This window comes from Molothrus aeneus, chromosome 1 (genome assembly GCF_037042795.1).
Source record: "Molothrus aeneus isolate 106 chromosome 1, BPBGC_Maene_1.0, whole genome shotgun sequence".
Classification (NCBI taxonomy): domain Eukaryota; kingdom Metazoa; phylum Chordata; class Aves; order Passeriformes; family Icteridae; genus Molothrus; species Molothrus aeneus.
Window position 1 is genome coordinate 15,684,246 of NC_089646.1, and position 14,138 is coordinate 15,698,383.

Genomic DNA, 14,138 nt, shown 5'->3' on the forward strand with positions numbered 1-14,138 from the left:
CTCGGTGAGGGTGTCGGGCCGGGCACGGCCTCTCCCCGCCGCTCCCTGAGGCCGCGGGCAGCGCCCCCGGCGCCATTTCCCGGCCCGCAGGTGGCGCTGCTGCGCCGGGCCCGCGGCCGGGCCGAGGCGGGCGCGCGCCGGTCGCCTTTCGCCTCAGACGAGAGCATCAATATGAACAAACAAAAGCGAAATAAGTTTTCAGTGGCGAACAATCTTTGGCGGAAAAGAAACAAGCAGGTTTCCAAGAAGGCTGCCAGGCGCCGTGGCAGCCGTCCCCCTCAGGAGCGGCGTGTGGCCTCCCGGACGGCACGGCCGGCTGTGGGCTGCAGGGGCTTTTCCCCGCGGGTTGTGGCTTAGGGTCGGGACACGCCTGAGGAGGGGTCGGGGCAGCGGCGCATGACAGAGGGGACACGAAGTTAAGACAAACACACATCACAGCCGTGACTTTTGTCTCTGCTAACGTGAGGAGGATGAAAGGTCCCTGCGGAGGACGTGGAGAAGGAGATCTGCTGCTGCCTTCCCAGCAATTTCTGCTGAGGAGCCCCGTGGCACCCGGCTGTCAGAGGAACCGTGCTCAGGGCAAAGGGGACACGCACGCCAAGAGCCACGCTCGGATGGGTTTGTGGCTGCTGGGAGACCCGAGCTCAGCTGCAGCCATTCCAAACAAGGCACTCTGCTGAAAGCAGCCTGTTTCTTTACTACTCTGCCTGCGCATAATTGAGGTGCTTTTACCCCCATCTCATCTCTATCTCTTTGCATCACCACCCCACAGCTATTATGAACTTCTTCAGTTATTTATATCGTTCAAATTTACTGACACTGCCTAAAAAAATTCCTCAGGGCAGAGTTTTAGGAAATTGGTCAGAAATCTCAGAAACTGAGTCATTTGGGATGGGTTGAACTTTGCTTTTTTTCCTCCAGCTGCCTGCTGTGTGTTTGTCAGATAGGGATTGAACTGAGGAAGGGTCTTGGAGTTCAAACGCCTTCCCTGCTGCAGCGAGGTGGAGCATGGCACAGGATGCAGCTTATCACAGATAGCAGCTGTGTGTATCAGGGGTCTCCACTTCCCTCTCCCATGCTGTTTGCTCGGCTCCCTGCTTCTCCTGTGCACGCTGTGTGAGAAGCTGGGGTAGGGGATGGATTTCAGACCCATTAACAGCTTTCCAGACAGCTAAAGTCAGTGTCACGGGGCACATCCTGCTGATTCAGCAGCAGAGGGCAGTTCCTATCTCAGGGGGAAGGCAAATAAAAAAGAAATAAATCTACTTTCCCTCAGGAACCATGAGTTGCACCTTTCAACCCTGTCTGGGTGAAATGTGGACTTAGATTACAAAACTATACTGCTTCACTTGCATAGCTAAAGCAGTGTAATTTCTAAGCCATTAACAAAACTGTACAGATATAAATGCAGTCCCAAGCATTTACCAACCCCTGAACTTCAGCCAGAAAAGACACTCCATAGAGCTATGTCCACACCAGGATTTGGTGGTTTGAAAGGTTGAGGGTGGGGGAAATATTCAGATACTCAGATCAAAACCATGAATAACAGCTTTTGGGTTGGGGGGAAAAGGGGGTGTGCAAAGACCATTTCTGAAGGTTTGAAATCAATCCACTATTGCTCTGTTATTTTCACTTCTCCTAAATACTCTTTCTAAATCTTAGCAAAAACATTATCCCAGGATTATTAAAACACCAATGACATACCCAATAATATTTTGATAATAAAACTGCAGTAAAAGGCACAATGTTCTCAATGAACATCCTCTTATTGCATGAGTTGACAAAATTCCTGAATTTTGTTTTTAACTTCTCCAGGAGAATAAAGGATGGTTTTTACATAAGGAATGCTTCTGTTTAAAATCTGTCCCGGGAACCTGGTGGCCTCTGTTTGACTGTCCTGAATCACCTCCCTGTTGTGCCTGTGACCCTTGGGGGCAGGGAAAAGGGCTCTGTATTTTTGGCTCTGTATTTTTGGTGCTGATACCCTTCAGAGGACCCTTGGCTGAAGTGTCAGAATTGTATGAGAGCTGCGTAGGTTAAGGAGGGTGTTGCAGGAACAGGGAGGTGTGTCTGCACTGAGAGGGAAGAGGAGCTGGAAAGTAATGCAGAAGGCAAAAAATAGTTTGTGGGTACTTCTCTACCCCAGGCACTCAGGAGGAGGCTGAGAAGGGAAGGAAATAAGAAAAGCAGCATATCATGAACTGAAGAGAGCAGTGACATTTTACAGCAGCTGAAGACCCCTCCACAGTGTTTGTACTCCTTTCATGTGGTGTTATCAGAGCTCTTTGGAAGAGTTTATTATCGTGTTCCCTCAGACAGCAGCAGACAGCCATCCTGTGACCCACATCCTGAGTTTTACAGCCCTCCTTGTCCTGTGCCATCTGGGGTATTTATAGTGTGACCCACCACTGGGAGAGCAGAGGACTTCCTTTGTACTCTAAACATTACGCTACAATAATAATGAGAAAATGGGACAAATGACAAGCTTTCCTGCCCAAAAAATGTCATAACCCCCTGCCACTTCAAATGACGTGAGCTGGCCAGGTCACCACGCTCATGGCTCTGTGAGTTTCAGGGCACTGCTGTTGTTGTGACTATGCTGAAAGGCTGAAGGCTGTACCTGGGGCAGCACATGGAAGGAAAGTCTAAATATGCTGCAGACTAAATCACACAGGGAAGGGGTAAGAGAAGCTGAAGCTCCTGGTTAGGGCAACATCTGCAAAGTGAGCTACAGATGGCCTGTAAATACACTGCTACAGAGCATAGCATAGCACCTCAAAGAGATTTTAGAGCTTTTTTCCTTTTTTTTTCCCCAGGAATTTGCCTTGATCTTAATTATTGTTACAATAAGTGATCTTCTTTTAAGGGATAAAAGGAAGGAGTTGGCTTCCTTCCTTTCTGCATCATCTCCTGAGGTATCACACTTCTGCAGGCTGATGCTAGCACCTCACTGCATAAATGGTGCAAAGGGATTCCCCAGGGGGCTGTTTTTCTCCCACCCAAGAAAGGGATGATTTTGAGAGATAAAATAGCTTTAACTGAATGTGGTAACATACCATTATTGCCCAGAAAGGTCAAACAAAGGGGCTGTGAGAGGTCAGTGGGAGAGATAAAGAAGATGAGGTGTGTGGAGAGTAAGATAAGAGCTGAGGGTCTTATGTGATTATCAAAGGTCAGGCATGTGTGGGCTAGAGTGGCAAAAGGATGAGTGAGCTTGTGGCTCTCCCAATTAGAGCTGGAGAGGGGGTGAAGGGAAGCAGTGCATCTGGGAGAGTTTTTGATTGACTTAGCAAGGAAAGTTCTGAGTGAGAGCTGAGCAACCTCTGTTCACCCTTAGCCATCACTACACTTTCCCACTGATGTGCTTTGCAGGCCAGGGTGGGCCTGAGCACCGACAGATTTGCTTGGCAGGAGCTCAGACTGTGTTGGCCAGCCCCAGTCCCTGTCTGGTAGCAGGAGCAGGACCTGTGCTCCCTGAAGCATGCCATGAGAGTGCTGGCCAGGTGACATCCAGGAGCAAAAGTGAGAGATAGCTCCCTGCTGGAGGGGCTGGCATCAGCCTTGATACAGCAGAGAGGGTGGGTGGTAGCAAGTGCAGAAATGTCTCTGCTCTTATGCTTTCACCTTTCCTATGGGGCTGTGTGTGGGTTCCCCAACATATGGCCAGCCCCTTTCTTCAAAATGTTGGGTCTCAATGGAACAGGAGAGTTTGGACCCTGGGCTTCTGCCTTTTGTAGCTAATAGCCCATTCTGTTAGGTACATCTGCAAAAAGTAATGAACAAAATGCTTGGATTGATTCAGGGATCAAAACTAAGGTAAAGAGTAGAAACAAAAACTCCCATGTATTAGCAATGGAAAAGAACTGCAAGCATTCTCCTACCAGCAGAAAAAATGTAGGAAAATTGGTTTCTAGACTCAAATTGGGTAGATGGTGGGATTATGCTGGACTAGAGATTTTTATACTTCAAGCAGGTGAGGAAGGAGGGGGTATAGTGAGAAGGGTTTGCTGGATGATGAAGAGGAGAGCAAAACTGCCACAATGATTTCTATCTTCAGCCTCCCCAGATCTGTTGGGTCTTTTGTTCCACAGGTTTGTTGGTTACATGTGAGAGGTACTGGGATGAATCCACTGCTTCTACACTGCAATACATGTGACAGTAAGGTATAAACTGCTTGTGAGCCAGTGACAAAAGACAGAGCTGCACGTTCTAGCCATGAACAACCTACAGTTTTGCCTGGGGGAAAAAAAATTGTATTAACTTGATAACTTAGCTCTCTTGAAGTCCTATCAGCACAGATACAGAACATGCCATTCTTTACTGCAACACAGCCAAGGTAAACTATCCCAGTGCCATATCAACTTTTGCAAAGGGAGGGGAAAACACTGACATGGAGTGGAAAATGCTCTGGTGGCGTAAGTTTGGCCAGTGCTCATGGCTGAGTGCCAGGCAGTAAAGGAGGAATCTGCCCTCACACAGAGGCAGAACACACCCTACAGGTAACAAACAAACAGAACACAACCTGGAAATGAATGTCTCTGCTGGTCTGAGACAGTGTGGATGTGGAAAGAAATTCTTAAAAAAAAAATTAAAATCTGTACCTCATTCTGTAGACACCAGGTTTGGAAGCAGCAGACCCCTGGAGAATACTTCAGCCTTTTAACACTTCACCAATACAATACATTTATCTTTCTTGAAGGCAGTGCAAACATCAGAGCACAGGCTCCATTTTACCTCATGATAACAACGTCAACAATATCACTGAGTAGGGTACTCATGCAAAATCTTTATTTGGAAAATGTCTTGTCAAGAATAAAAGCACTCCTCTGGTTTACTTTTAAGCCCAGAAACAGTATTTGCATTGTGCAGGGAAAAATACAAAGAAAATTCTTAAAACACATTGATCTTCTGATATCATATAAATAGTATTATAATTGCTTACGTCTATTTCCTCTATTTTTATCCCACTAAATCTGCCTGTGGACTAGTGAGAGAAGAAAAGCAAGGCAATGACATAGTATTAGTTTTGGAGAAAGGCCACAGTATCTTAAAGACAATGTGGAGAATTATCTGTATTGTATAAGGACAAAGACACATGGATACTGATTCACTGTCTAGCACACACATCTCCTTGTTTTCCAGGTCAGGAATGGCTTTCAGAATGGCTCTGATTATTTTCTCTGCTGATCCAGAGCTCTAAAGAAAGCCGAGATTGTGGCTGTTAAGGGTAGAAAGTTCCTCCTTCATTTTATAATATGTGTGTTATTGTGGTTTCTCTTGGCTGGGAAATTTCATTTCTATTTCTAATCTCAGCCATGTGTCGGTCAATTCTGATTTAAGTTCCCTTCACCCTCTCCCTGCTGTGCAGCTCTGCATGCCATATTGCAAACATATTTTTCAGCATGGGTGGGAGGTAGCACTGTGGTTCGGGCTTTGCTATTGATATCAGGATTTCCCTTTTTCTTTGTTTGAAATTTTTTTTCTTTGAAAATAGAATTGATGGTAAACAGGTTTCATTTAGTCCACAGGGGAGGGACAGTGAACATTTTCTTGCAAATTTGAATAAGAAATCACAATTTTCCAATTTTTCTAATTAATTCAGACATATATTCATCATCTCATGAAATCTTCAGCTTGAACCTTCATTTGGATTATGTAGAAGAATAGAAGTCTAAATTTTGTAGACTCCACTTGTAATTAAAAACCACTCCAGTAAATTAGGGCTCCAGCACTGTGGCTTATTGCCAGTGGAGGGAAATTAGGGGATTGTTTGATCCTCAACCAAGAAAATACCAATGTCTTCCAAAAGGACAGCTTCACACAAAACATTCAAAAGTCTAACAAGCTGTCAGTTCTCTCCATTCCTTTTAGCACTGTTTTGTCTGTCTTCTTTGAGTTGAAGGCTCCTGCCAAGTAAAGATTCATTTCTCACATATACTTGCCTATCAGATTTTGAAGTTGGACAAAAGGACCCACTTAGCAATTGCAAGAACTTTTATAATTTAAAAAGCAAGAACATTGGATTTCTGCATTTCTCCCAATCACTCCACTGTTTGTTTTTTTTCTTTGAAAAAAGGCAGTGAAGAACGTATCAACAGTTTAACCCAAAGAGAAGGTCGAGCACTATAAAACTAATCTTCAGCTGGCTGTCCATGTGGAAAAGGCAATAAAATGTTGACTCTAGATATTTATATTGATTTGTGATACTAAACAGAAGTATTTTGCAAAATTCCAATATTTATCCTTAAATAATCTTTGATAGGAATGATTATTTTTTAAGGGTGAGACGTTAATTCTGTGACTTCACAAATTTAAGCATTGCTGTCCTTCCTGTTTTCCCAGAATCATTGGATGTTTCAGTACAAAGACTTGTTCCCCACATCAGGAGCGGAGTCAAGGAAACTTTATGGTTTTGATACATGATGCTGGTGTTTTAAATAAAGACAAACCTGTGGTATGAAATACAACAGCCCTTCTTATGCCTGGGAAGGCTTCTTGAGTTAATATCTGATGAGTGATGCTTGGTCAGGTGCACTGTATCACAGGGCATTTCTGTCACCGGAGGTCTCAGGTCATTCAGAGGCATTTCCCTTCTTTGCCTTCCCATCCCCTCCTTTAGCTGTGGTGTGGTGGCATTTCAAACACTGAAGAGCTCTGCTCAGACCTCACTTTGTCTAGTTCCAGACGACTCTAGCAAGGAGGATGGCTTGGGGCCCGCCAACAGCGGTTCTTCAGGGAAACCAACTTCCCGCTGGCGCTCGGGAGCCGCAGGAGGGAGCGCGCTGCCCTCCTCAGATGCACCGCCCCCGGGCAGAGCCCGCCCGGCCCCCGCTGCCGCTCTCCATCCCAGCCCCGATCCCAGCCCCGCTCCCCATTCCAGTCCCGCTTCCCATTCCAGTCCCGCTTCCCATCCCATCCCAGCCCCGCTCCCCATTCCAGTCCCGCTTCCCATCCCATCCCAGCCCCGCTCCCCATCCCAGCCCCGCTCCCCCTGCCTCTGCCGCACCGGGAGAGGCCGTCCTGCCCCGCCCGCAGGGCTCGGGCCGTTCGGCAGCCCCGGAGTTCACGGGTGGCTTCTCTTCCTCATATAGGAGCTAGGAGCCTGGAATGTCGTGTTCGATTTTATCTCCCTGCCACCAGCCGCTGTTTATTGGCACCAGCCCCTCAGGATGTGACTGTCCCTTCTGGATTTCAACAGGGTAAAGGGAAGGAGTTGGCAGGTCCTCTTTAGCCATCCAAGTCCTGGGTGTCCCCATTAAACATGTTTTTAGATGTATGGATCAGTCAGGTTTAGGGGGTTTTTGCATGAATTTCTGAGATTGCTCATGAAAACAGTATCTTCCCCCAACGTCAGCTTCCTCAGCTATAACAGCATAGCAGCAGCATGAGCTGGATACACAGCACGTTGTAAAAACATAATTTTTGAGGTCTAGCTCTGCTCTTCCCCCTAGAATAAAGGCAGAGTTCCTCACTTTTCACTGTGCTTGCATTGCACGAGGCACTGGAAGCAGCCTGCTGCATCCTCCACCTCTGCACCCGCTCAGCCCTGAGCTCCTGCTGCTGCCATTTCCAGTGATGACTGTTGCCAAGACAGTTTTATGGACCTATTAAGACAGGCACTGGCAATCCCCATTCACTGGTTTTTAACCATGTCTGGCATAAAAGGAGCTCAGTGTTGACTGCAAACTGACAAAAGGCTTCTGGAAAGGTGGTTCAGCTATGGTACAATACAGTCCATTCCAATAGCTGACCCATGGTATTGACACTGTAGAAACACTGAGGCAGAATTGTTAAGAAAACTGTACCCTATGGATTTCTCAATTGTCTGTATCATAGTACCAAATGAAACTACCAATGTTGTTAGAGGAATACACCATTTCTGCTCCTCCATCCACTGGTCAGTCACACACTACTGCAAAACAAAGCTTACCCACTTTTTAGGTTTTCTTTTTTTGGTTTTGATAAATAAAACTTCCTCTGCAATATTTTTAATACTGTTGCCTCCTGCCTCTTCTTCTTCTTCTTTTTTTTTTTTAAGATCTTGGATGTTTGTGTGCTTTGGAAAAGTAATTACTTGACATAACTGATGAATGAAACAGACACATTGCAGAATCAATAAACCTATTAGTATCAGAAGAAAATAAAATGCACAGAAAACTTCTGTTCCATGTAGACATAAACAGAAGGCAATAGCAATGCTTATATGGGACAATTTACAGTTCTTCTGCAATCAAGGTTAAACTAAAACTTTCAATTAATTGCTATGCATCTCAGCTTCACTGGTTAGTAGGAAGATGAGAGTGGATGAAGTTCTTTCAGAACTGTTTTTTTATGGGCAGGATTCAGGTGGGGAGGCACTGGGGGGAGAAACATGTTTTGTAGCTATCTACAAGTCCCTGGATGTCCTAGATGGTGATGAAGAGAGGTGAATATAGTAAGAGTGGTAGGAACAGTTTGTCAACAAGTATTGCTACACAGCATGTGCAAGAGTTAATAAAATAAATTATACACCACATTTTCTTTTCAAGCAAGCTTTAAATAGTCCATATGTAACAGAATCATGTGTTACAGACAAGAAACTCTTGCTGCCAAAACACAGGATGAGTGTTTTTCCCGATCGTTCTTTCCAAATTACAGATTTAGGAAAAAATATTTCAAGAAATTACAAGATTTTAAAAAATAAAATTATGCTAAAACCCAGAAAAGGCCAAGAGAATAGAATGGTGAAGTACATGAACAAGTCATCAGAAAAATGTTAGTACACAAAACTTACAGGAATGGACATAAAGGCTTTTAAGACACAGATAATTAGCAGGCTAATTCAGGATCAAAGGGCAGAATGCATAGGCTTTATTATAAATTCTGTAATTCATGCATTTGTGTGTGCAGATAAAATATATTTAAAGCCATGTATTTAAATGCCATCAAAAAGACACTTGAACTTCTCCCCAGCAACACCTGGTGACTTCAGGGAAGAAGAACCCAGTTTTACTTACTTTTGTGCACTGGCCTAATCCAAACTCATAATCTGTAAAAGGGAACAAAGTATAAGAAAGCAAGCAGGCATTTTATCTGAGCCACTCGGCAACACTGGGACAAAGATCCAAACCCACTTTTTGGTAATCAGCATCCCTGGAATGGAATGGCAGCAGCACCAGCCTGGAGAGTTCTCAGTGTGTTTCAGAAAGTGGCTCCAAGAAGAACAATCCAAGGGTTGAGTGGGAAAAATTAGAAATTAACCGTGTGGTAAATAGATAGATGGATAGATGGACAGATGGATAGATAGATAGATAGATAGATGGCTTTTTTTCAGAGCAAAATAAGGTAGCACTACCAAGTAAGTGGCAATATGGTGTGTGCATTAAGATATATAAGTGAAATCTGCTTGGGGCACCTTCACTCAAAGGAATAAGTCTTCTTAAAATATAATTATAATAATAATTATAATAATAATAATACTTCTTTATACTTGCCACTTGTTAGCAATTGTTTACATCGTAGAAAAATAGATAGTATTCTGTAACAAGAAATATAGTTACTTTGTTAAAATGGGCTATTTTAAACCAGCTATTATTCTTTCATATAAAGAATTTCTAAACAGCAAAACAAAAACAGGTAATACTGAGTGCAAAACGGCCAGTGGTATACTTTGCATTGGTTTGAAACATAGTTGCCAGCTACTATAATTACATGTTCTGTACACTGTACTACAAAAGTCTTCCATCTTTTAGAAGCTTTTGCATTTTGTTTTTCTTCTTTATAGGTGGCAAGTAAGTATTTAATCCAAGTAAATTCAAACTCTGGAAGTCAGAGAGAATTTCACAATCAGTCTTTGCTACCACTCTTTCACATTCCTTCCCCCACGCAGTGCAGCAGCACTTTCTACTTATGGCCAAAAATCCCTTAAGTTAAACAAAGTTCAGAATGTAGATACTTAGAAGTGTAGCTTATAGATTCACATTCTTTTAAAAATAATTTCACAAATTTCCCACGTTTACATTTACACCAATGTAACACCTCACTTGATGCATTTCATTATCCTTGCTAAAGACTGAAATAAAGTTCAGATGAAAACTCTTTGCCAATGGTAGGTATTGTCTTAAACACTACAAAGCCAGATGGTTCCAATGTAGAAGTCATTTTTCTGTGGTCTCCGCAACAGTTTCAGACATGAATAGCTAATTCCTAGTGGCAGTGGTAAAGGCATTATCAGTACACCATGAACATCACAAATGGAGACAATTTCCAAATGTTAAAGAACAAAAACCAAACAAAAAGCACCCAGAAAAAAATCAGTGAAACATTCTTAGTAGAGAAGAAATCTCTCTATTCTCCTCTTCATTAATCTCACACCTTTTCAACTTTGGTGGGGTCATATGTATCTGGAAAAAAACCAAGAAAACACCATTAATAATGTATTGTGAAATCTATTCAATATTTCTAGCTGTGAAAATGACACATCTTTTCCCTAGTTTTTATTTTAAAAAAGAGAAGCTGATAAAGCTTGCCACATTAAAGATACATATCACATTCCTGACGCAAATTCTGTGTTTTTACCACTATAATTCAGCAACAACTCTGACCAAATGCATGAAGATAGAATTTGGGAAGGCCTTAGATAGGTAGGAACAAGCATACTGAATGTTAAGTGATTACTTCCAGTTTTCAGGTGCTTTGACAGGAAGAAAAAGACATAAGATTTGTTCCCCCTTGCACTGAACACTAAGGACCAGCAAATGCTTTAAGCATCCTAGCAGGGTGTGTAAGGCTGGCTGAAGGAGTGATTATGCCATGCAGTCATCAGGGTCTTTTCATTTGATTGCAAATCCTTCATTTCAGATTAATTCAACATAAAACAGGAAAGCACAGCTGCATTGCATCACTATGGTTGGTCTGTCTTGCTTCAGTCTGCAAAACTGCAGCTCATGTTTCAGCCTTATTCACTAGAGCACTGGAATGGCTTGCTACCACTCTTCTTCACTTCTAGCCTCCCTCCTGCCAGTTCACAGGACATACCATAGGCTGGTTTTCCTTTTCCCAAATCCCTGAGGACACTCTTCTATCAGGTTTCTTAATTGGGTTTATCCCACTGCTGGCCATATAGTAAGCAGACATGAGCCTTTTCCTTCACCCTTGTCATTCTGGGAGAGGATTGCAAGGAAAAGGCTTTGCCCTGTGAGCTCTGCCTGCCCAGTGTCACCATGCAGATGCCTGGCTTGCCCTTGTTGTGCATGGTCATGGCATGTAGGAGCCAGGGCTACCTAGGGAGGAGTCTGCGGGCACAGAGGGCCCAGACAAACCAGCACTGCAGCCGCGCTGCCGCGTGCTGCTTCTGCTCTTACACAACCTGGGAATCTGTGCTAACCTTAAACGTCCCTCCCGTAGGCTGTACTCCCACTGCACTCACATTTAAACAGCTGAGCATGAAAATAATTCCACACACAAATATCACACTTTGGAGTAAAACATTCATCCTCAGGACTTTCGTGTTGATGTGAGTGAATGTCTTCATTCAAACATAAAAAGCATAAAAATCCTCCAGGGAAATTTTTGCTCCTATGTGCAAGTGTCCATCTGCTACATCCACACTCACGTCAAGGGGGAACTGGCTAAGAAAGGACTTCTGGATTTGGCCCCAGTGGGTGGACTTGTATTGCAGAATCTTTTATCACTTCTCTTGCCCACCCTCCTGGAGCTGCTAGTCCAGCCAAGAAAGGAGTCTGTGCCAGCAACACCTATTATTTCTGCTAAGCCTTTTCTGGTATTTCCAAACAGACACCACATGAATGCAAAAAATCAACAGAAATAAAGCTTTTGTGGGATAATGAGCTCTAGGATAGTGCAGCATCTTTTTAAGCTTAATGCACTGATGGTGTATGAAGATGCCTCTAAAGCAGTAACATTTTTTTTGGTCATAAATATTTTGCCATCTAAACTGTTAGAAATTCTGTTAAAAATTCTGAAGTGTTCTGTGACAGGTTGACCTAAGGATAAAAATGGATTTGCATTTCAGAAACCTGATTTTCCTAAGGCCAGACACATTCACATTAACAGAATTCCCCACAAAATTTCAGGTGCTCACTGTTTCAGGGAGTGGCAAGACAGGGGTGGGGAGGAAGGGAGAAAACCAGGCCACAAGACATGGAGCCTCTGCAAGGCTCAGTATATTCCCTGAAAGCTTACCCATGCCCTCAGCACCTAAACCAAGGACACAAAAGTGCCAGACTGACAGGCCAGGTCACCCTTTTGAGGGGGACAGACATTGGAGTTCTAGCACTGATACAGAAATGCTTATTCAACATTTGGTTAAGCTCATTTGAAATGCTCTCTACAGAAACAAAGCCAGATTAGCAGACTCATGTCTTCCAACAGCAAAGGAGAAAAGACATCCAATGCATTTGGGAACACTTAGAGATGTTCCCTAATGGCAGTATTTGCATAGTAAGATGAGCTTGCACTCAGTTTTGGCAGGGCTCTTACTCTGAGATGACTGTTCGTCTGCCAAGCTACATTATACATGTAAAAGCCTGTTTCTGCTAAGGGCTGCAGCCTCTGTGACAGGCCCAGTCTGCAATTATAAGTCTAACATCATCCTACCTTGCTCCAAATAGAGTGGCCTTTTAGAATGGAATATTTGCTCTTTGAAAGCAACAAAAACAATCAGGATTTCAGGATTAATTCTCATTTGGGCTTTCAATGGTACCAATGAGCTGTTGTGAAAATTGGAATGAGATTTAAAAGAGGAAGACACAACATCAGGCCCTCTTACAAACATGAATCTACAGTCACCCTGTAAGGTGAAGCTTTTGGGGCCAGCAACAAATCAGGGTCTCTTTGCATGGGAAGAGGCCAGAAGCCACCTGCCCACCCCACATGTGTCACCCTGGACATGCACAGCAGGAAGGGACATTCATGCCATTCAAACACAAGAAGGGCTGTTATGGCTGTGAGGGAGCTGCTGCAGTGGGAACACACTGCAGAATATAAGCCTGGCATCGTCAGCAAGAAGGATAAATTTAGATCTAATTTACTGCAGAATAACTCTCCAATAAAATGCACACAATCTGTTTTGATACATCCCTGAAGTCATGTCACCACAACAGTTATTTTCTTCACTCCAGCAGAAACCCCAAGGGAGGAAAGCATATGAAATGCATGTGGGGCAGACTAGACCTGATGGGTACAAGAAAGCTGAATCAGTCTGTTTGAAAAATCTGGTCTGGAGAAATACAGTTCAGAGAAGAGAGAGACAAAGATGTGGGATACAGAAAAAGACATGGAGAAAAAGGCTTCAAGGCTGCAGGAGTCAATACTTAGAACTCACACAAGCATTTCTTTTCAGTTGGAATTGCATATATCCAGTTTAAAGTATACCTAATTTAATTTCAGTCCCTCTGTACTGGAAAATTGTGAATAGATTTTTATCAATAAGGTTAAATGAATAACCTGTGCAGATTTCAAGGCAAAGTGTCAACTGTAACAGAAAGGATGGAAAAAGGAAGGAGGAGATTAATATTAATTTAACAGCTTTCACACTCTATGTTTGCTCACTCCAATTTATTTAATAGACTAGGCAGGTGGCCTGGGAGATTTATCCCTTTACACAGATCTATAGCAACAACTGATTTTCAGTTGTTAAAAAAAATGCTAAATGAAAACTGTTTCAGAGAGGGAACTGCTCATGTTACTTTGGGGATGCATATGGACTACACAAGTTTATATGTTTTAGAGAGAGATCAGAAACACCAAAAATAGTAAAAAAAAAAAAGGTGTTCACTGAAAAAGTCAACTTTCCATTTGTCCTGGGGTTAATAGTTATTCTCAACATCTGATCTGGAAAATATTCATGAGAGAGAGAATTTCCAGGCCCCTATATGCAGCCATTTCCCAGAGGCTTCATAGAAGAACATCAGATTTTTATTTTTAGTTTCTTCTGAACTATCATATAGTATGTGTCTACTTAAGTATTAGAGAAGGAAAAAAATTGGCATTCAAGGAACAGCTATGATTAAATGACCACATGTTCCCAAACACTGGCATTAGAGTGACTGTCTTTGAACTCCACTGTTTTAGCCTGGCCATTCCCTGAAACAATTAGACAGAGACAAGACCTTAGGGAGCACTCCAGTCTCTGTGAA

At 43.2% G+C, this 14,138-nt stretch overlaps 1 protein-coding gene across 1 annotated transcript in view; it reads right to left on the reverse strand.

Moving 5' to 3' along the window:
- Nucleotides 1-8,104: 8,104 nt before the first annotated feature.
- JCAD (junctional cadherin 5 associated) overlaps nucleotides 8,105-14,138 on the reverse strand; it is a 60,157-nt gene continuing 54,123 nt past the window's right edge. Inside the window, exon 5 of the mRNA XM_066551901.1 lies at nucleotides 8,105-10,382. Within this exon, the coding sequence (XP_066407998.1) occupies nucleotides 10,348-10,382 (35 nt within the window). The 3' untranslated portion in view covers nucleotides 8,105-10,347. The remainder of the gene's footprint in view (nucleotides 10,383-14,138) is intronic.